Below are 20127 nucleotides of genomic sequence, written 5' to 3'. Positions count from 1 at the left end.
TTATTACCGTAAGCAAATCAGTGAGAAGGGAGTTGGCACTGATGAGAATAAAAGCTGGTTCTGGGGACTTCCCTGGTGGTACAGTGGTTAGGAATCTGCTTGCCAATGCAGGAGACATAGGTTCGATCCCTGCTCTGTGAAGATCCCACATGCTGCAAGGCAACTAAGCCATGAGTCGCAGCTACTGAAGCATGCGCACAGCAATGAAGACTCAGTGTAGCCAAAAATAAAATAATACATAAATACATTTTTTAAAAAAAGCTGGTTCTGGACAGATGGACTCCTGCTGCCTCAGTGGGTGCTTGCCGTGCCTGAGGCAGGGCCTGATGCCGGGGCCTTTACCAAGCTGGGTAAGTTTTTGGGCACAATGTTTCCATGCAAATCTGATTTGGGGCTGGCTCTTGAATGCTGACTTAGTGTTGTTGCCTTACATGGTGTCAGAAATACAGATACAGGGTAAGTTTACTTATAAACAATATGTCTGTTAGCAGGTACCAAATACATCTTCAGTTTTGGTCAGGAAAATGATTTCTAGGTGGAGAACACAGTTAGCCTACAGGTTTTTTTTTTTCCATTGGAGTTGTCTGGTCTTTGGAAGAGGTAGAAAAAAGGCAGTCTGAAAAGGTTATGGGACTTTCTCAACACTTGCTTAAGCAGGGTCAACTATCCAGTTGAACCTGCTTGTAAACTCTGTGGTCAGGAATAGAAGCACAGGTAGAGAACACTACTACTTGTTAATTTGTGCTAAGTTCTTGTCAGAATATCCTTATGTTGAAGCAAGAGATGATGCTGGAGAATCACTCTCAGTTGTCATCCAGACTGTTTGAAGGGTGGCAGTGGTGGTGATGTGTTAGACCTCCCAGAGCACTGTCAGGGAGATCAGATGCGTCCTCACGCCGCCAGGAGCAGGGACTCTACAGCTGGCTCGGAGAATTTCAAGGTAAACCAGAGGTGAGATTGGAATCTAGATTTCCTGGCTCAAGGTCAAGCTCACTTGTCAGAGGATGGTTTTAAGATTAGGGATTAGAGACCTGGCAGAGGAAGGAGACAGCTGGGACAAGACCCTTCTCTGTTGTTCTTGTCACTGTTTCTCTTCCAAACCGTTTATTTAGAATTCCCAGGACAATTGGTATGGCTGTTGATGTTTCTGCATCAGTTTGAGCTTTGATCTTTAACACTCGTCCTCCTGTTGCAGTGTTAGCTGCTCTAACCCAATTTATGTGTTCTGTGCTTTTAATCTGTACTTCTTTTATTTTCCTCTTAATATTAAAGGATTAATATTAAAGGTTTATGAGTTCATTTCATTCAGACCAGGTCTTAACTGTCCCTTGACAGTGAAATTCACTTCTACCTTGAAGCCACTCTGTGTAATAACATATATAATTATTAATTAAAGAGCAGCTCATCTTTCCTTCTTAAACTAAAATAAATTCCATGTAGGTCAAGTAATTAAATGTAGAAAGTACAGCCATAGCAGCACTAGAGGAAAATTAAGAATGGCTTCTTTAATTTGAGAGTGTTCTAATCCTGACCCAAAGGCCAGCAACATAGGAAGGCTATTCTTTAGTCTGACCATGTAAAAACGTAGTTATGCACAGCAAAAAACCCATACTAAGCAAGGTTGAAGACAGGTGACAAGGTGGAAAAACTGTGGAAAAGTCAGTATTTATCTTATGGAAGGAACTACTACAAAAAGACAAAGGTGAATAGATAGCAAAGGAAAAATAAAGTGGGCCAATCAATATATGAAAAGATGTTTAACTTCAGGAAGAATCGGAGTAATGCAAATAAAAATGAGATCATTTTTTAATCTATTAGATGGATAAAGATTTTAAAAAGTCAATGAAACGCAGTATTGACACTGGGTGGGGGAGCAAGCGCCGTCATAGACTGATAATATACATCAGTAAGCTTCTCTGCTAGGCAGTTTATCAGCATGCGTTACAGTTTAAAATATGCAGACACTTTGACCTAGCAATTTCACTTCTAGAGATTCCTTTTAGAGATCTAGGGAAAGGGTTATTCGACATAAGCGTGTAATTGTGGAAAATTAGGTGAAAAATAAATATCCCCCAATGTTGGGAGTGTTTAGACACCTGACTGCTTGTGTAGTGGGATATATTGATGATGTTCTTACTCATATCTGTTTTTATGGAGTGGAAGGGTGTCCATGACACATTTGAGTGGAAGGAACAAATTACAGGAGAGCAGTATACCTCATGGGACCCGTTGATATCAAGGTGTCTCTCTCCACTCTGGGCTTGTGCGCACACAGATAATGAGAGCCTGGGGGTTGCTTCCCAGGATCACCACAGAGTTATTGTGGTTGTCTTTGGATGGCAGACTTAGTTCTTGTGTATTTCTGTGTAGTATACATCTGCATATATGTACGCATAGTGAGCAGATGTCATTTTTAACATTGGAAAACATGAAGAGAATTTTGGAGACCGGGTAAGAACAGAAAGCTGTTGGAATGTATGGCAGGTGGAAAGTGGAGAGCAAGGACCTCAGACCCCACAAAGGGCATCTCTGCCCCTTTATGTCTACCCAAACATACAGGGTAGAACCTTGTTGCAAAGGCAAGGGTTGCCAGCCCATGCTGTCCAGGAGAGCCATGACCTTGTGTTCACTTGAGTGGGTGGCTGTGATCAAACGAGCTAGGTGGGGCTGACCCAGTTTTGTGATTGCACCTGGTACAGCTGTGCCCTTTCTGCATATACATATCTGTTAGCGCCACTTGTTCAAGCAAGGTCATGGGATTGTTCTCTATACCAGTGATTTCCCTTTCCAGTACATTTCTTCCAAGGCACGGTCTGTAACCCTGTCTCAGTGGTGGTCAGGGAGAATTGAGTTGGATTGGCGTAAATCCAATCCCATAAAAGGAAAGGCTTGTTGCTCAGTTAACTGGAATCATCTCGGAGGACAAAAGGCAGCTCTTTTTTATGTACTTGATTATACAGTTCCTGAGGTTTCTACTTTATCTCACTTATTCCATTCTCTCTTTCTCAAGGGCGTGGGCTGTGCTCTTCTAATTTTTTTCTCCACATAGTCCTTTTTATTGCCTAATTCAGTAATAGAGGTTGCATCAGTAAGCATTGACAGAAATGATGAAATATACACATAAGGTCAACCTGGGACTCTTCAGATGTCTTTTCTCCCCCCACCCCCCTAAAACAGAACTGTTCTTCAGAGTTAGAGGAAAGCAGGGATCCTTTGCATTGCTGCAGGATGTTGGATGAGGGGTAGGCAGGGGGGATCCTTCCTAGTCGGGGAGCAGAGCACACTGTATTCTCCCTCCTTTGCCAATTTGTCCGTCTTGCAGAGGGACTCCTGTGCCTTTGGAGCTGAGCAGGGACTTTTCCTGCTTCTTCTGGAATAGCCTGTGCCACAGACACTCAGGACACATTTTCTTGAACTCAGTGGAACCGTGGACTCTGTCACTTTGCTCCTGGCATTTGATGCTGAATTGTGGTAAAACTTTACAGATATCCAGAACCCCTTGACTTGACTGTCTGGATTAGAGTCTGTTTCAGCAGTGTTTTCTAGGCTTGTTTGAAATTTTGAAACTTGGTAAAGGCTTACTAACATTAAAGTTCAATTTCAGTTGTGCAGGAGTCGAAACAAGTGGAAGGAGGTCTTCCACTATCTTGCTCTGGACCTTATCTTGAGAGCTAGTCTGTTTTGGCAGTGCTTCTGCTCTCCAGGGTTCTGACTTTGGTTTGAATGAACTTGCTTCATAAAAGTGCTCTGGTATACCATAATTGAATAAGTGTACAGAAGGGTTTGGAATCACCAGGTTAAATGATTATATAGCCTCAAACTGCATAGATTTTCTGACTCAATTAAACTACCCATTATCTCTTATTTAAGTGACCAATAAAATGTGCGATTATGTCTTTCTTTGCAAGTGGGATTAATATCTGCTGTTTATCTCAAGATAAATATTGCTAACATAGCCTGGGAAAGCAATTTTATGCCCTCAAGAGTGAGGCAGTAGAGGACTCCACTGTTGGGTATGAAGTTTTATCTTTCTGAACTGATTATGAAATACACTAACCATTTATATGGCTTTGTCTTTATAGACTGAAATCGCCAAGAGATTGAATACGATTTGTGCGCAAGTCATCCCATTTCTGTCTCAGGAAGTAAGTAAAACTGTTCAGCTGTTAAAGTGCAATTATGTTGCTTCTCTGTTTGCAAATTAGCTAGTTTTAAGATGTTAATTTTATCACGAGGAACAAGTGTGAAGAACATCTGTTACAGCTGAAGTGTGTAAACCCCCTGCTACTCCATCTCATAGATCTAAGGGCACACTGTGGAAGTGGTGACGATAGCTCAACCTTAAATTAATTCTTTTCTATGGAAAACTGCAAAATGACTATCAAGCATAAAGCTTTTCTTTTCTTAGAGGAGTAGTATAAGCTTGATAGCTTCTGATGATTAGTGTGTCCTTTTACTGCTTTTTAAAAATGGTTCCATCAGGGTTGACTTGATCATGGGAGCAAGTATTTCATTTGTCCTTGTACCTCAAGGCAGATTGACTTAATGCTGTCTGTGGAGGGAGTGGATGCCAATACTCTTAAGGTTAAGAGCATTCATGTTACATGTTCATGTTACCTTGGCTTACAGAGTTATATCCATATATGAGCCATTTTATTAAGTTACAAAATCATAGATAGGCGTTTAACCTTAATATTTTGAGAGGGGAAAGCTCTTTGTGTGAGTAAACCTATGAAATTGACTCAAAACCAGTATGTTTTTGTTTTGCCTTAAAGTTTACTTTTGGATACAAGCTAATAAATATAAAACTGTGTTTTAAGTGTGTACAGGATGCATATATCTTGAGACAGAGTGAAAAGCTTATGGGCCTTGGAGCTGGAATGCTGAGTGTCTGTTCTTGTTGGCATCTACTGCTCCATGCTGGGTAGCACCATCTCTGCTATTACTATGGCAGCCTTTTCCAGCATAGCGTTTACATGATGTTACAGTTTAGATTTGTTGGCCTTTTGAAGCCTGTTGTTAGTTAGACTTTAGTAATTCGGGTCTCTGCTATGTATAGTCTCCTTTCTCCCAAAGAGATGTGCAACTTTGTTTTTATTTGTTAGTAGACCTGGGAGGTGTGCAGGCTATTTCCAGCCTGTGATCTCAGAGAGAGAGAGAGAGAGTGTGTGTCTGTGTGTGTGTCTGTTTGTGTGTCTGTGTGTGTGTGTGTGTGTGTGTGTGTGTGTGTGTGTGTGTTCTTTCCTTTCTCCTGTGGCGGGTGAAACATCTAAAGGAGGAAAGGAATTCTCAGAGTCCAGAACCAACTGGTGGGTTGAGATTTGTTGACCAGAGAAGAGATTGCAGGTTTAACGTTTAAAATTTAAGTATCCAAAGGGGTGTTTTAAATGGCTGTAAATTTATCCTGCTCAAATTTACCATAGCAAACCCTTTCTGAGAATCAGGATGATCTTCCAGATCCCATACTATTGATTTCTAAGGCTTCACATGACCATTTTTGATGTCTTTTTTTGACGTTCTACCATTCTGAACCCCAAATTCCCATCAGAAGTTAACTGGTGCTGTTTAGAAAGATGGGCAGCACCACTGTTTTCCTTTCCCTGGTTGTCTGTGTTCTGTGAAATAATGTGGGCTCCAGCAAGTTCGCATTTAAACTCATATTACACCTCAGTCTGCACCACATGCGGCATTTGTCTTGTTGGAAGGTACAGTGAAGTTCTTGGCTGCCTCACTAATACCTTTTCTTCTTGTTTTCAAAGCATCAACAGCAGGTGGCCCAGGCTGTCGAACGTGCCAAACAGGTGACCATGGCAGAGCTGAATGCCATCATCGGGGTACGTGGCCTACCAGGTCTACCTCCTACAGTGTGTATAACCAGCTTTCATTTCTTCTAAATTTGTTGGCTTAATCTGTATCTAATCTGTATATAATATGAAGTTAACCTTGATGATAACCTTTTTGATAAGTAGGGGAGGGGGAGGCAATTTCAGGTATGCCGAAGTGGTTTCAGGTGCACTGAGGTGTATAAGGGAAGAACACTTGGCATAAGGGAGGTAATAGCAACCTTTTTTAGGATGGGAACAAAATAAATCTTCTTTTCAATGGGAAAATAAATACAGTTTATCCTGCTCCCTTAAGTAAAGGTTTTAAATACCTACTTTCCTTACTTCTGTCATATAACTTTAGATCCCAGTTGGGGTCAAGACATCACTTGGAATTATTTCATTGTGTTATCTTTTGCTTCTTTTGCCTTTTGCTTTCCCAGGGTATTAGAACCTATGTATAACTGTTTTGCTTTTCTTGTGGCTCTTTCATGAAGTTTTAAGTGGCACCCCAATGAAAAGAAAGCCCTCTTGCTGTTGAAGAAGTGATAATTGTCTGCCCTGGTGCCCTCTAGCCTTTCACGAGGTTTCTGCTCTTCTGGGTTGAGTTCAGTTAGTGCTCCTTTCTGGCAACTGGTTGTCAATCACAAGTCATTTGCTCTGCATTAACGAGCCTGGTGAACCGTGGGGTCCATCTCCTGCATGAGTTCATTCCCCACCCCCGGACCACGCCCCCATCCTTCCCCCCAACTGCAGGATCCAGGACAGTTCTCATGTTTTCTGCCTTTCCAGACTAAGCGAAAGAAGTAGCTGAAACAAGGGACCATCCTTTCTGATTTTATTCATACGTGAGTGCCTTGAGCGGATTCAAATCACTCATTTATCAATTTATGTTAATTGCTTGTGAGAAGATGCCCTGCTGGTCTTTATAGTTCCCTCAGACACTTTGTAATGATAATTAGACATGCTGCTGTACGGATTAAGAGTGCCATAGTGCAGTGACGGCCACAGACAATGGAACCAGTTAATCCATCAGGGTTTAAAATTACATCCCAACTGGAGATGGAGAAAAACATAAGAGCCAAGGAGGATTAAAGAATGAGCCTCAGCTTGAAAACTCTCCTTTCATCAGTTTCTCAATTGCAGATCTGCAGTCGGGTTGCCTGTGGTAAGCTATTGGCAGTCAATTAGGTGAAATAAACTGGGAGGGTGACCTTCATTTCCTTTTAATAGCTTTTTCCTCCCTGAAATGGGGAGCTTCAGTGGATTTTCAGCTTAAATTTTATTCAAGCTGCTTTATTACACTTGACAGCTTAGCTCTGCATAAACAATTCTCCCTCCTCCCCTTCCCCCCAGATCCGGGCTCTGCATCTCTCCCCCTTAGTATCACATTTTTGACTGTTACTTAGTGGGCTCTCTAATCACATTCAACAAAAAACACAATTACATCTGCATTTGTCTGCTGCCTTCTGTACTCTTTTCTTGTGTAATGAATTGCTTTATTTCAGAGATCAAATCAAATATTCACTGGTACTTTTGCATGTACTGTGTTTGATTAGCAAAGACTAATAGCAAATTGTACTTGTAGCTCGAGCGCAGAATTTTTTAACCCAAATGAATGAGGATGGAAAAGCCTGTTTTGATTAAAGGAAAACTTATGCAAAGCAGTTCTCAAGTACCCAGTTCAACTTTGTGGAACATGTTTGTTTTCTAATAGGCTCTAAATTTTTACATATCATTTCTTGATGGTAAAACTTTTTACGTCCTCAAAGCCACTGCCCAATCCTACCCATTAGAAAGGAGGAAATTGGTTTAACCAGATATTTATAGGCAACACTCATTTCAAGTTGAATCAGAAAATAAAAATAACAGGTTGTTTTGCAAGGGCAGATGAATCGCTAATTTTGTGAGTGGCTTTAGTCCAGGAAAGATGTTGTTGAGATTATAAAGGCAGATTAGCTCTTATAGCTAGCAACAATAACCCAAATCAGTGAATTGGGCTCAGCACAAGACTTAACGCCAATTGTGAGTCTTCAGCATATTGGCATGTGCGGCTTTTATAATTGTAATGTTTGGATCAGTATATTAATTTATGTCGGCAGGCTCTTTTAAAGTTTGTAGTGATCAATAATTATCCTGCACCGTAAGTTTCATGCTCTGGCATATGCTTGATTTTTGCTTGAAAGGAATTGTGCGCGTCCTGGAAAATCGAAGTAGCATAAAATTGGGTTGACAATTCAGTGGACCTTTGCACCCCTTCATTGAACATGCAGTGTGTCAACCTGTCTCCCCAGAGGGGAGGAGGCTCTGGGAGGCTGTCTGTTCCTACAAGCAGCAGCTGCGCGCAGAGTAAATGCAGCCTGGTTTGATAGCAGCTGTCAGTATTGTTCAGGGACCGACTTAGGGTAAAGAACAATGGGAGAGGCCATGCTCTTCGTCGGCATCGACTTTCAGGCTAAGAAAAGAAATAGTAATTTAACGGTTTAGACATCTATTACAAGTGTGAAAGATCATGAAAGAGTACCCTTTAAAATGCAGATAAACCGAAACATTCTCATCCCCTTTAAGGTACAATCAAGGAGCTTACTGCTTGCTTGACAGGGCTAAAGATATTTCTCTTTAGCAAACCTGGAAAAAGTTGTATCTTCCTAAGGACACCAGGCTTCTAGGTGAGGTTAGCTGTGTCCTGGGAGTGTGGATGCTCTTTTAGTAGGAAGAGAGAGGTTCTATTTTTTTTTTTCCATTTTTGTGGAGTGAATTAATGGTACCCATTTTGCACTGGCATAGAACACTTAGTTCTCCTATCTGATGGAAATACTGAATTTTAAATGTTTTCCACTGTAGCACCTGCCTTCAACTTACATAGATTACTGGTATTTAAGAAAGATAAGCTTCTTAGATATTTGAGATATTTTTGGTTATACTTTTTAAAAATAACTTTGATGGTAAATTTGATAATCGGCAGAATAATAACTGCAACCCTACATGTTGAATTTTTTTTAAGTTTTCTTGCTATTAAACATGACACGACTGAGCGACTTCACTTTCACTTTTCACTTTCATGCATTGGAGAAGGAAATGGCAACCCACTCCAATGGTCTTGCCTGGAGAATCCCAGGGATGGGGGAGCCTGGTGGGCTGCCGTCTATGGGGTCTCACAGAGTCGGACACAACTGAAGCGACTTAGCAGCAGCAGCAGCTTTTAAACATATGTTCTTGTAACAATAAAAAGTAATAATGCAGAGATCTTAATAGGCACAGGGTTTATTCAGTTTGACACAAGCTCACTTGTACTTTAGAAAACAAGTTCATTGTGGGAAGGGAACTTACTTACTTGAACCTTGATCCCCCCCCCACCCCCAAACATTGGGATAAACAACACAATTTAATCAGCATTCCTCAAATATTTTTTTAAAATTTGGAATGCTATTAAAAATGCTCAAAATGAAATAGTTTATTGACTTAATGTAATATTTTATTTGTGGAATGGCTAATGGCTACCTGAAGGAAAAGAAAACTGACCAAAGGACTCTTTAAGTTCATTACTCCCCATTGTAGTATTTGGGAACTTAGCACTCTCTTCTACCTGCTGTGACACTAAGTAATTGATTCTAAACTGAGATTAAGATTCCAAATAATTAGTGTTGTCTTTTAACTGGATTTATTATATCACATATAATTGGTTTTATATCATATAAAATTAATATGTCATACAAATATAGATATGGCTATGTATATACCTGTACACACATGGATTTTTACAAATTGGTGTGTAATTCACATGTGAAATGCACAGTGTACAGACTGACCACTGGCACAGACACACACCTTTTGGGCCACACTCTCTCTCAGCGTACAGATTGTCCCCACCACCATAGGAAGTCCCCTTGTGCTTCTTGTCAGCCAACTTTTCCCACTCCCTGAAGACACATGGTTGCTTTTTGATTAAAAAGTGAAAGAATAATTAGCAGAGTGCAATTTCTTTTTTAAAGAAAACAATTGCATAGTTTTACTATTTCTAACCAAATACCTGCTGCCTAACTTCTCAGTGTTTCATTTATGCTAATCTTTCTAAGACCATTTACATCATGTTCTAGAACTAACACCCCGAAAAGATGTCCTTTTCATTATAGGGGACTGGAATGCAAAAGTAGGAAGTCAAGAAACATCTGGAGTAACAGGCAAATTTGGCCTTGGAGTACAGAATGAAGCAGGCCAAAGGCTAATAGAGTTCTGCCAAGAGAATGCACTGGTCATACCAAACACCCTCTTCCAACAACACAAGAGAAGACTCTATACATGGACATCACCGGATGGTCAACACTGAAATCAGATTGATTATATCCTTTGCAGCCAAAGATGGAGAAGCTCTATACAGTCAGCAAAAACAAGACTGGGAGGTGACTGTGGCTCAGATCATGAACTCCTCATTGCCAAATTCAGACTTAAATTGAAGAAAGTAGGGAAAACCACTAGACCATTCAGGTATGACCTAAATCCCTTATGACTATACAGTAGAAGTGAGAAATAGATTTAAGGGACTAGACCTGATAGACAGAGTGCCTGATGAACTATGGACGGAGGTTCGTATTATTGTACAGGAGACAGGAATCAACACCATCCCCAAGAAAAAGAAATGCAAAAAAGCAAAATGGCTGTCTGAGGAGGCCTTACACATAGCTGTGAAAAGAAGAGAAGCAAAAAAGCAAAGGTGAAAAGGAAAGATATCCCCATTTGAATGCAGAGTTCCAAAGAAGAGCAAGGAGAGATAAGAAAGCCTTCCTCAGTGATCAATGCAAAGAAATAGAGGAAAACAATAGAATGGGAAAGACTAGAGATCTCTTCAAGAAAATTAGAGATACCAAGGGAACATTTCATGCAGATGGGCTCAATAGAGGACAGAAACAGTATGGACCTAACAGAAGCATAAGATATTAAGAAGAGGTGGCAAGAATACACAGAAGAACTGTACAAAAAAGATCTTCACGACCCAGATAATCACGATGGTATGATAGAGCGAGACATCCTAGAATGTGAAGTCAAGTGGGCCTTAGGAAGCATCACTACAAACAAAACTAGTGGAGGTGATGGAATTCCAGTTGAGCTATTTCAAATCCTAAATGATGATGCTGTGAAAGTGCTGCATTCAATATGCCAGCAAATTTGGAAAACTCAGCAGTGGCCACAGGACTGGAAAACGTCAGTTTTCATTCCAATCCCAAAGAAAGGCAATGCCAAAGAATGCTCAAACTACCACACAGTTGCACTCATCTCACACGCTAGTAAAGTAATGCTTAAAATTCTCCAAGCCAGGCTTCAGCAGTACATGAACCGTGAACTTCCAGATGTTCAAGCTGGTTTTAGAAAAGGCAGAGGAACCAGAGATCAAATTGCCAACATCTGCTGGATCATCGAAAAAGCAAGAGAGTTTCAGAAAGATATCTATTTCTACTTTATTGACTACACCAAAGCCTTTGACTGTGTGGATCACAGTAAACTGTGGAAAATTCTGAAGGAAATGGGAATACCAGACCACCTGACCTGCCTCTTGAGAAACTTGTATGCAGGTCAGGAAGCAACAGTTAGAACTGGACATGGAACAACAGACTGGTTCCAATAGGAAAAGGAGTATGTCAAGGCTGTATATTGTCACTCTGCTTATTTGACTTAAATGCAGAGTACATCATGAGAAATGCTGGGCTGGAGGAAGCACAAGCTGGAATCAAGATTGCCGGGAGAAATATCAATAACCTCAGATATGCAGATGACACCTCCCTTATGGCAGAAAGTGAAGAACTAAAGAGCCTCTTGATGAAAGTGAAGTAAGCCAGAAGAAAAACTTCACTTGAGTGAAGTAAGCCAGAAAGAAAAACAACAATACAGTATACTAATGCATATATATGGAATTTGAAAGATGGTAATGATAACCCTATATGCGAGACAGAATAAGAGACACAGATGCATGGAACAATTTTATGGACTCTGAGGGAGAAGGTGAGGGTGGGACATTCTGGGAGAATAGCATTGAAACATGTATATTATCAGATGTGAAACAGAACACCATTCCATGTTCGATGCATGTGACAAGGGCTCAGGGCCGGGGCAATGGGATGATCCAGAAGGATGGGATGGGGAGGGAGGTGGGTGGGGGGTCCAGGAAGGGGAACACATGTAAACCCATGGCTGATTCATGTCAATGTATGGCAAAAACTATTACAATATTGTAAAGTAATTAGCCCCCAACTAAAATAAATAAATTTATAAAAAAAAAAAAAAAGAAAAGAAAAAAAAAAAAGAAAGTGAAAGAAGAGAGTGAAAAATTGGCTTAAAGCTCAACATTCAGAAAACTAAGATCATGGCATCCGGTCCCATCACTTCATGACAAATAGATGGGGAAACAGTGGAAACAGTGGCTGACTTTATTTCTTTGGGCTCCAAAATCACTGCGGATGGTGACTGCAACCATGAAATTAAAAGATGCTTACTCCTTGGAAGGAAACTTATGACCAACCTAGACAGCATGTTAAAAAGCAGAGCCATTACTTTGTCAACAAAAGTCTGTCTAGTCAAGGCTATGGTTTTTCCAGTAGTCATGTATGGATGTGAGAGTTGGACTATAAAGAAAGCTGAGTGCTGAAGAATTGATGCTTTTGAACTGTGGTGTTGGAGAAGACTCTTGAGAGTCCCTTGGACTGCAAGGAGATCCAACCGGTCCATCCTAAAGGAGATCGGTCCTGGGTGTTCATTGGAGGGACTGATGTTGAAGTTGAAACTCCAGTACTTTGGCCACCTCATGCGAAGAGCTGACTCATTTGAAAAGACCCTGATGTTGGGAAAGATTGAGGGCAGGAGTAGAAGGGGACAACAGAGGATGAGATGGCTGGATGGCATCACTGACTCAATGGACTTGGGTTTGGGTAGACTTCAGGAGTTGGTGATGGACAGGGAGGCCTGGTGTGCTGCGGTTCATGGGGTTGCAGAGTCGGACACAACTGAGCAACTGAAGTGAACTGAACCTTGGATAACATTGTGCCCGTGTTGGTACCTGTGTTACCTGGGCCTAGGATAAGACTGGACTTGATCGTGACACTTGGCACTACTGTGCTTTGTGACCTCGTACAGCAAGTTAACCTCCATCAGTGTCCATCTTCAGATGGACAATACCATTTACCTTGTATGGCTTTTGTAGAGGGTAAGACTGACTGGCAGCCTTTACCTGACATGTGGGTGAACTGACTCCCCTGAACTGGAGTTTTGCCTGCCTGGTTTCTCTCGGTGCCTATAGCAGATCTCTGGGTCCAGTTGACCAAGCTCCTTCATGGGGTGCTTACTCCAGGCAGTGGATCACCTCCTCTTTTGTCTTTTCTGGTGGTTAACGTGGATGTTGGTGTTTGAGATTAGACCCAACCAGATGCCCTGTTTCTGCCGTTAGGTTGTGTGCTTGAATGAGTTTTAATAAGGGCACAGCAGTGTAGAAGCACTGCCATTTAACTTTTGGTGAACAAACTTAAAATTCAGAAATGAGGGGAAAAGTTAACTTTGGGGAACAGATGGGGAGAAGTTTGAGAAGCAAAAATGTGAAGATCAAGCACTTTTGGCTTTCTTACTCAGCATAAAGGGGGAAGGGACCAATTCTTTTGTTGGCACTGAGAAGTGGCAGGGATCCTTGAGATAGAAGGAGGGCAGAATTAGAAGAGGTGCCCAGATGACCAGTTCCCCCACCACAAAATGCCAGATTTCTGATAGCTGCCTCCATGCTCATTGTTGGATGAAGAAAACTTAAACAATTTTCCATAGTCGTGTATGAAGGTCAGGAACTCAGGGAAATTTGGAGTTAATGTAATCAAACTTGTTTATCATTTTTCATTTATTTGGATGTGATCTAACTTACTTTCCCCAAATATAACTTCTGTCAAGATCTGTGGGGCTCTGGTTTGGGGCTCCGGTTTTGATCAGGTGTGTGTATTCTTGTTTCATAGGCAAATTTATAATTCTCTGTACTTTAAAACAACTTAGTATGAAATAAAAGAAGCCTAGGGTGGTTTGTGGTATCTGACTATGTGTGTTTGTGTAGGTGATGGCTGTGAATACAAACTCCTGATGTGTCTGTAGAAGGAGCCTTTCTGTCCTGAAGAGATTGAGTTGTAGACCTAAAGGACTCCCCATTGTTGCATGAGATGATTGGTTTAAGGATTAGCAAAAATGTTGGATTATTTTTCTCCTCCGTCTGTAGCTGTCAGCCATCTATAGCATTGTAGTGTGTAAAGTTTAAGAGGATGAGGTTAGCCTCTTATTCTTATGAGAATACAGTTAATCCCTGGAAAGCCATCAATAACCCAGCTGTAAGTTTCTTTATAAAACAAATTCATCCTAGGAGAATAATGCATAGCCTGCTACCACAGGAAGTAAATAAAATGACAACAAACATGGATCTTCCAGCTCTACCAGCTTCTATTTAGTGACTTACCTGCCACTTAAATTCTAATAGTTCAGCCCTTTTATTAATTTTCCAAAGGGATGAAACAATACAGTCAAGAAGTCTTCTCTGCATCTGACTTTTTTTTTTTTTTTTTTTGCCTAGAGTACAGCTAGGTATCTCTAACGTGCAGGGCTTGGCTTCAGTGTCTGGGTTCTTCTGAATAGGCAGTGTGCTTCTAATTTATTAGGAAACTTGCTGAAGCGCTGTTTACTTGTTCATGTCCCCATATATTTTCATATGGTTTTTATTTGGATTTATTAGAAGGCATTATAATATTTTTCATCTTTGCAGGAGAAGAAGAGTCTTCAGAATAGAAAGTAGAGCATCTCATTTTAATTATTAGATCTATGCAGTTTTTTTTTAATTGATGGGTGATTTATGTACCATATCATTCACCCTGCTTTTTTTTCAGAGTTTTTTTTAAATGTGGACCAGTTTTTTTTTTTTTAATAAATTTATTTATTTTAGTTGGGGGCTAATTACTGTACAATATTGTAGTAGTTTTTGCCATACATTGACATGAATCAGCCATGGGTTTACATGTGTTCCCCATCCTGAACCCCCCTCCCACCTCCCTCCCCATCCCATAAAATGTGGACCATTTTTAAAGTCTCTATTGAATTTTTCACAATATTGATTCTGTTTTATGTTTTTTTTTGTTTTCTGGCTGTGACACATGTGGACTTTTAGCTCCCCAACTAGGGTTTGACCCTGCACCCCCTGCATTGGAAGGCAAAGTCTTAACCACTGGATCGCCAGGGAAGTCCCTCAATCACCCTTTTAAAAACACAGTGCTCAGTGTTTTTACTATATTTACAAACTTGTATAACTATCACTAATATGTAATTCTTGAACATTTTCGTCACTCCAAAAATAAACCCACATTCATTAGCAGTCAAGACCCCTTTCTCCATCCCTTCAACTCCCTGACAACACCTAATCTTTCTATCTCTTATGGATTTGTCTGTGAACATTTCCTATAAATGGAATCACATAATATGTGGCCCTTTGTGTCTGACTTATTTCACTTGGCATAATGTTTTCAAGGTTTTTACATGTTGTAGAAGGTATTTCAGTCCTTTTTTTGATGAACAATATTCTATTACATCAATATACTGCATTTGTTTATCTGTTCAGTCACTCGCTGAACGAGTGAACAATTAAACACTTTAATTGTTTAATTGTTTCTGCATTTTGGCTGTTATAAATAATGCTGCTGTAAACATTTGTATGAGGGTGAGATGGTTGGATGGCATCACTGACTCAATGGACATGAGTTTGAGTATATTCTGGGAGTTGGTGATGGACAGGGAGGCCTGGCATGCTGCTGTCCATGGGGTCGCAAAGAGTCAGACACGATTGAGCGACTGAACTGAAACATTTGTATAAAAATTTTTCTGTGGACATGTTTTATCTGGTGTTTATATATAGGAATGGAGTCTCTGGGTCATATGGTAATTCCATCTAACTTTTTAAACAACCCGGTGGCTGTACCATTTTACATTCCCCCCCTAGCAGTGGGTGAGAATTCCAGTTTCTCTGCTTCTCCTCCAACACTTGTTATTGTCCATTGTTTGATTCTAGTCCTCCTAGTGGGTGTGACATGCTGTCTCATTTTGTGGTTTTGATTTATATTTCTCTGATGCCTGGTGATGGTGAGCATCTTTTTATTGAAACCTTATGTGGTTTCAGAAGTGGATCTACTTAAGTAAACATGACTTTTAAAAACTCACTCTAGCTTAGGTCTTTAAGTCATGATGGAAACAGGTGCCCAGGGCAGGTAGAATGAATAAGTCAGGGTGATGATGCAGAACAGGTTGGCCTGTGCAGATTAGCTGAACAACAGAAAAGATGAGTTTAGATCCTTTTCAGACTTTTAGGCCTTCATCTGGTGCCTGCCTACATGTAGGTCATCAGTTTTGTTTCTGTGTGCTCCTGCATCAAAATGGGGCCTTTCAGTGGATTTATTTATTTACTTACTTTTTATTGTCTTCAAGTGGCTTGTGAATTCTTGGCCCCAGCAAGCAGTTCCTGCCTGTTTATCACTCCTGCCCCTCTTCACAGGAGAGGCCATCCACATAATGGGAGGTTTTCAGATAACTCCCAGAGTAGTGTCCTTGATGTTTCTGCTGCCACACAGCTCTTTCCCACTTCTCCCACTTGTTTATCATAGCATACCAGTTTTCTTTTTCTGCACTCGCCCAAGATAAGAACTGAGCGTTTTAAAGAACAGAGTAATAGCGGAAAATCAAGGAAGAGTGATTTGGAGAAAACTGTCAACAAATGCTACTTTTCACTCCCCCCCACCGCCCCCTTTTAAAAGTGTTTAAATACCAAGTGCTATAAATGCCGCTTACTGTCACACTTTTAGCATTGGAGATGCTGTTGGGGGGCATGGTTTTAGTTCTGGTTGGGTTCAGTTTGTGGTCTGTGTGACATAGTTTTCCCAAAGGTTGTAAAGTGGGTTAAATTTCAGAAATTCGAATTGATTCAGTGGTTGGTAATGAGGAACTTATTAACATCTAGTGGGGATGAGGGGGACATTGGTCATTTTTATTCTGGTTTCCTTTCTACTTGTATAGGCAGCTCTGTGGTGATAAATCCTGTGCTACACCTGTTTTAGAGACAAAAATTTAAAAACCACCTCACTATTACATTAAAGCTCTGAATGTAAACAGCAAAGTCAATTTCATTATAGCAGCATAATTGACCTGGGCTGCACTAGGTAAAATGTGAATTAAAATTCTAAATGCACTGCTGTTGTTTGACATGGATGAGGTTATTTGATTCCTTGTAGGTTTTCAGTATCATTAACTCAGGGTTTGGTGTTTGTTTTCCTCATATCATTCCCAGCCTATTCAAATTGTTTGGGTCAGAATGAGTGCATTTATCTCCTCATGCCCCAAACTAAACCTTTCCCTAATCATCTCTGCGGCACCAGAACAATCCGTAAAAGTTCCCAGTGTAGCTCTTTCCCCAAATTGTTTTGTAAAATGTGAAGTTTCTGTTTGTTTTGAATTGTCACTGGAGTCAGCATAAGCAGCTGCTCATTTTGGGGAGTTGTGACAAGGTACTTGATGGAGAAAGGAAAGTGAAGAGTTGAATACTGAAAAGTGCTTTGGGGTTTTAAACAATTTGGCAAAGCCTTTGGCATATAAGAATATGGGTTCTAACATAATGGTGCAGAATTCTAGCTTAGATCTAGACCAGAATTTCTCAGTTTCAGCGTTACTGACATTTTAGGCTGGTGAATTCTCTGTGATGCGGGCTGTTCTGTGCATTGTACGGTGTTGAACAGCATCCCTGGCCTTTACCTACTAGATGCCAGTAGCACTTCTGTTCCTCTCTCCCTCCCAGCTGTGACAACCATAAATATCTCTAGATGTTGCCAAATGTCCCTGGGGTGGGGGAAAAGGGTGTCAAAATTGCTTTGTTTGAGAACCACCTGTTTAGATTGATACATATTGCTTCAAACCACCACTGTTTATCAAAAATGCCTTTTCTGATAGCTTTGTAAACTGTTTTGCTTGTATGTTCTGTGGTTATAAATCTATAGCCAATAACTTAAAGAAAAAAAGAAGTTTACTAATTAGTGTAAGCTAATGAATGGGTAGAAGGTTGAATTTTCCCAGCCTTGCTGTCATGTTGAGAAACATTTTTGTTTCCCCAGTGATTTGGGCAGGTTTGGGTCTATGGAGGACTGATGCATGTAAATTACCTTAATTGGCAGAGCCACTGGGTTTTTTGAGGTGTTGCTGGCTGTATAGCAGTGTCTTTTGTTCTAACATGTATTTTTGAGTAGCATTCAAGTAGTTTTTTCCTTTTAGTGATGGTGATGGGTATTAGGCTGTCTCAGGTAAACTGTGGGGAGAAAAAAAAACAACACGTTCTTTCAAGAACGCATGGGACAGGTCGGCTGCCCTTTTGGAGTCAGCTGTTTTAATCTCCTGGATGAGGGCCCTCTATTCGTTTCAATGAATATTTTATCTTGCAGACAACACTTCTTATTTATTAAGCGTCTTCTGAGAGAAGCCAGAACTATCTCTGTTTCGCTTGATTCTTCCTTATCAGCTTCCTTGGAAGAGAGCTAGAGTGAAAGATGTTTTCATTTCTCATATGTAGTGTGTTGGGAAGTGGAGCCTGGAGAGATGGCACTTGTGAGTTGTAAATCTCAGAACAAATTCCCATCTGTCACTGCTGCCGAGGCTGCATTGTGGAAGTCGTTTTATTTCCCAGTAAACATCCAACGGTGAAGTGGATTGTCTCTGGGTGTTCAGTGTTGCGTGCCCTCAGAAGTATCTCCTTACCTGGGAAGGGAGAAACGTGAAGTCATCAGTGGAGTAAGAGCTTGCCCTCTCCCTTCCACTGCTTGGGAACCCTGGGTCTGTCACTGACTCCTTGTGAACATGCCTGGGCTGCTGGGATCACAGGAGAGATGCTGTTGAAGGGAATGAAAGGTTTTCAATCATCATTCTGGCTGAGAGCCCGTGGCAAGCCAGTCTTTCATCTGTGAAATGGGAGCTGTGATTCCCAGTCTCCCTCCCTCTGGTGTGTTCTAAGCTGAGGCCAGATAAGGAAGCTGGAATTATGATCTAGGAGCTCTGCATGGCCGGATAAAGAAGTAGAATGTGAGGCAGCAGTGTTCGTGTTCCTGGGTCTGCAGCATCTTCAGTAGCTGTGATTCATCCTATTGCTATCTACTTAAGTATTCCTTTCATTTTGTGAGAGAGTTAGGCTTTTTTAAAAAAGGTGGAAGAAGACACTTTTAAGATGGCCAAGCTAAGGATGGAAGAACCTCATTGCCTCTAATGATAGATTGTCTTCATGGGGTCTGAAAATCTAGAGCAGGGTAGAGGTGGGGGTTACCTATGGCCAGTGCAAGCTGTTGGATAGCTCTGTTGAGAGCCATTTGCCTAAATATTGGGTTTAACCTTTCAGGTCTGCTTCATAGCTGTGGCAAAGCCCCTTAATTTTGTAAGCTTAGTCTTCTTTTTAGTAATGGCGAATGCTTTCTAGTTCATCTTTTTAAAAACCAACTTGGCTTTGGCAGAAAATCCCGTTCTTTTTAGAGTCTTCAAATGTCACCTGAGACTGCCTTTACTCTGACATAAAATCCCACGTCTGGAATCATTTTTTGGTGACTCCATTTGGGGGGCAACTTTAGGGGGGTAACTGGGAGGGGCAGAGTGCAGGGAAGGGTGATAGGGTTGTATCCTCCACCCTGTGCTTAAAAGTCCTTCCCCTCTGCTTAGCCTCGCTCATCTTCTTTTAATCAGAGCTGCTCTTAATTACCCCACTGCACCCACTTCTGTATGCATCACTGCCTTCCCCCCCGCAGCAGCCGGACATAGCTCTCACTCTCCAAGTAATGATAGTAATCGCTGGTAGGGCAGACCTGTTCCTCATCCTTTTCTGAGCACATTTCTTATGGCAGGTGTCTAGTTCCTAATTAAGTGCTAATGAGCATGCCTAGTGGACCGTGATGCCTCTGCCAGCTTCTTCAGTTTTATGTCCTGCTATTGCTGAGCTCTTAAAAGGTGACAGAGCAGGAATTAGTGTCTTTGGGATGACAGGAAGGTGATTTTATGCATAAAGAAATTGTTATTATGATCTCAAATGGTGAATGAGTAGTTTATAAATACTTTCCAAGAATACTATTAATGTTGCTCTCTCTGACCTCACTCCCTTTTCTAATTTCCTTCTCTTTAGAAGTGTGCTCTCTTTGGAAGGAATGGAAGTTTAAAGAGGTTGGCTTCTAAAGATTTTTAAAAAAATACTAGGAGTGGTTGAAAATTCACTGTAAGATAACTGTAGACACTGATTTCT

At 40.9% G+C, this 20127-nt stretch overlaps 1 protein-coding gene across 22 annotated transcripts in view; it reads left to right on the top strand.

Annotated features, from left to right (window-relative positions):
• The window catches only part of LOC145512650 (transducin-like enhancer protein 1), a 90591-nt gene that overhangs the window by 26065 nt on the left and 44399 nt on the right, over positions 1-20127 (top strand). For 12 of the 22 annotated variants that reach the window (XM_081506962.1, XM_081507061.1, XM_081506999.1 and 9 more), the window contains exons 5-6: positions 4083-4145; positions 5760-5834. In XM_081506962.1, coding sequence (XP_081363088.1) covers positions 4083-4145; positions 5760-5834 — 138 coding nt within the window. Of the gene's footprint in view, positions 1-4082; positions 4146-5759; positions 5865-20127 lie in introns of all 22 variants that reach the window. The other 10 variants (XM_081506922.1, XM_081506914.1, XM_081506924.1 and 7 more) reach the window with 3 other exon arrangements.

This window comes from Giraffa tippelskirchi, chromosome 1 (genome assembly GCF_054371585.1).
Source record: "Giraffa tippelskirchi isolate mGirTip1 chromosome 1, T2T-mGirTip1v1.2.pri, whole genome shotgun sequence".
Taxonomy (NCBI): Eukaryota; Metazoa; Chordata; class Mammalia; order Artiodactyla; family Giraffidae; genus Giraffa; species Giraffa tippelskirchi.
Note: the sequence above shows the minus strand (reverse complement) of the source record. Positions and strands in the feature narration are given on the sequence as shown.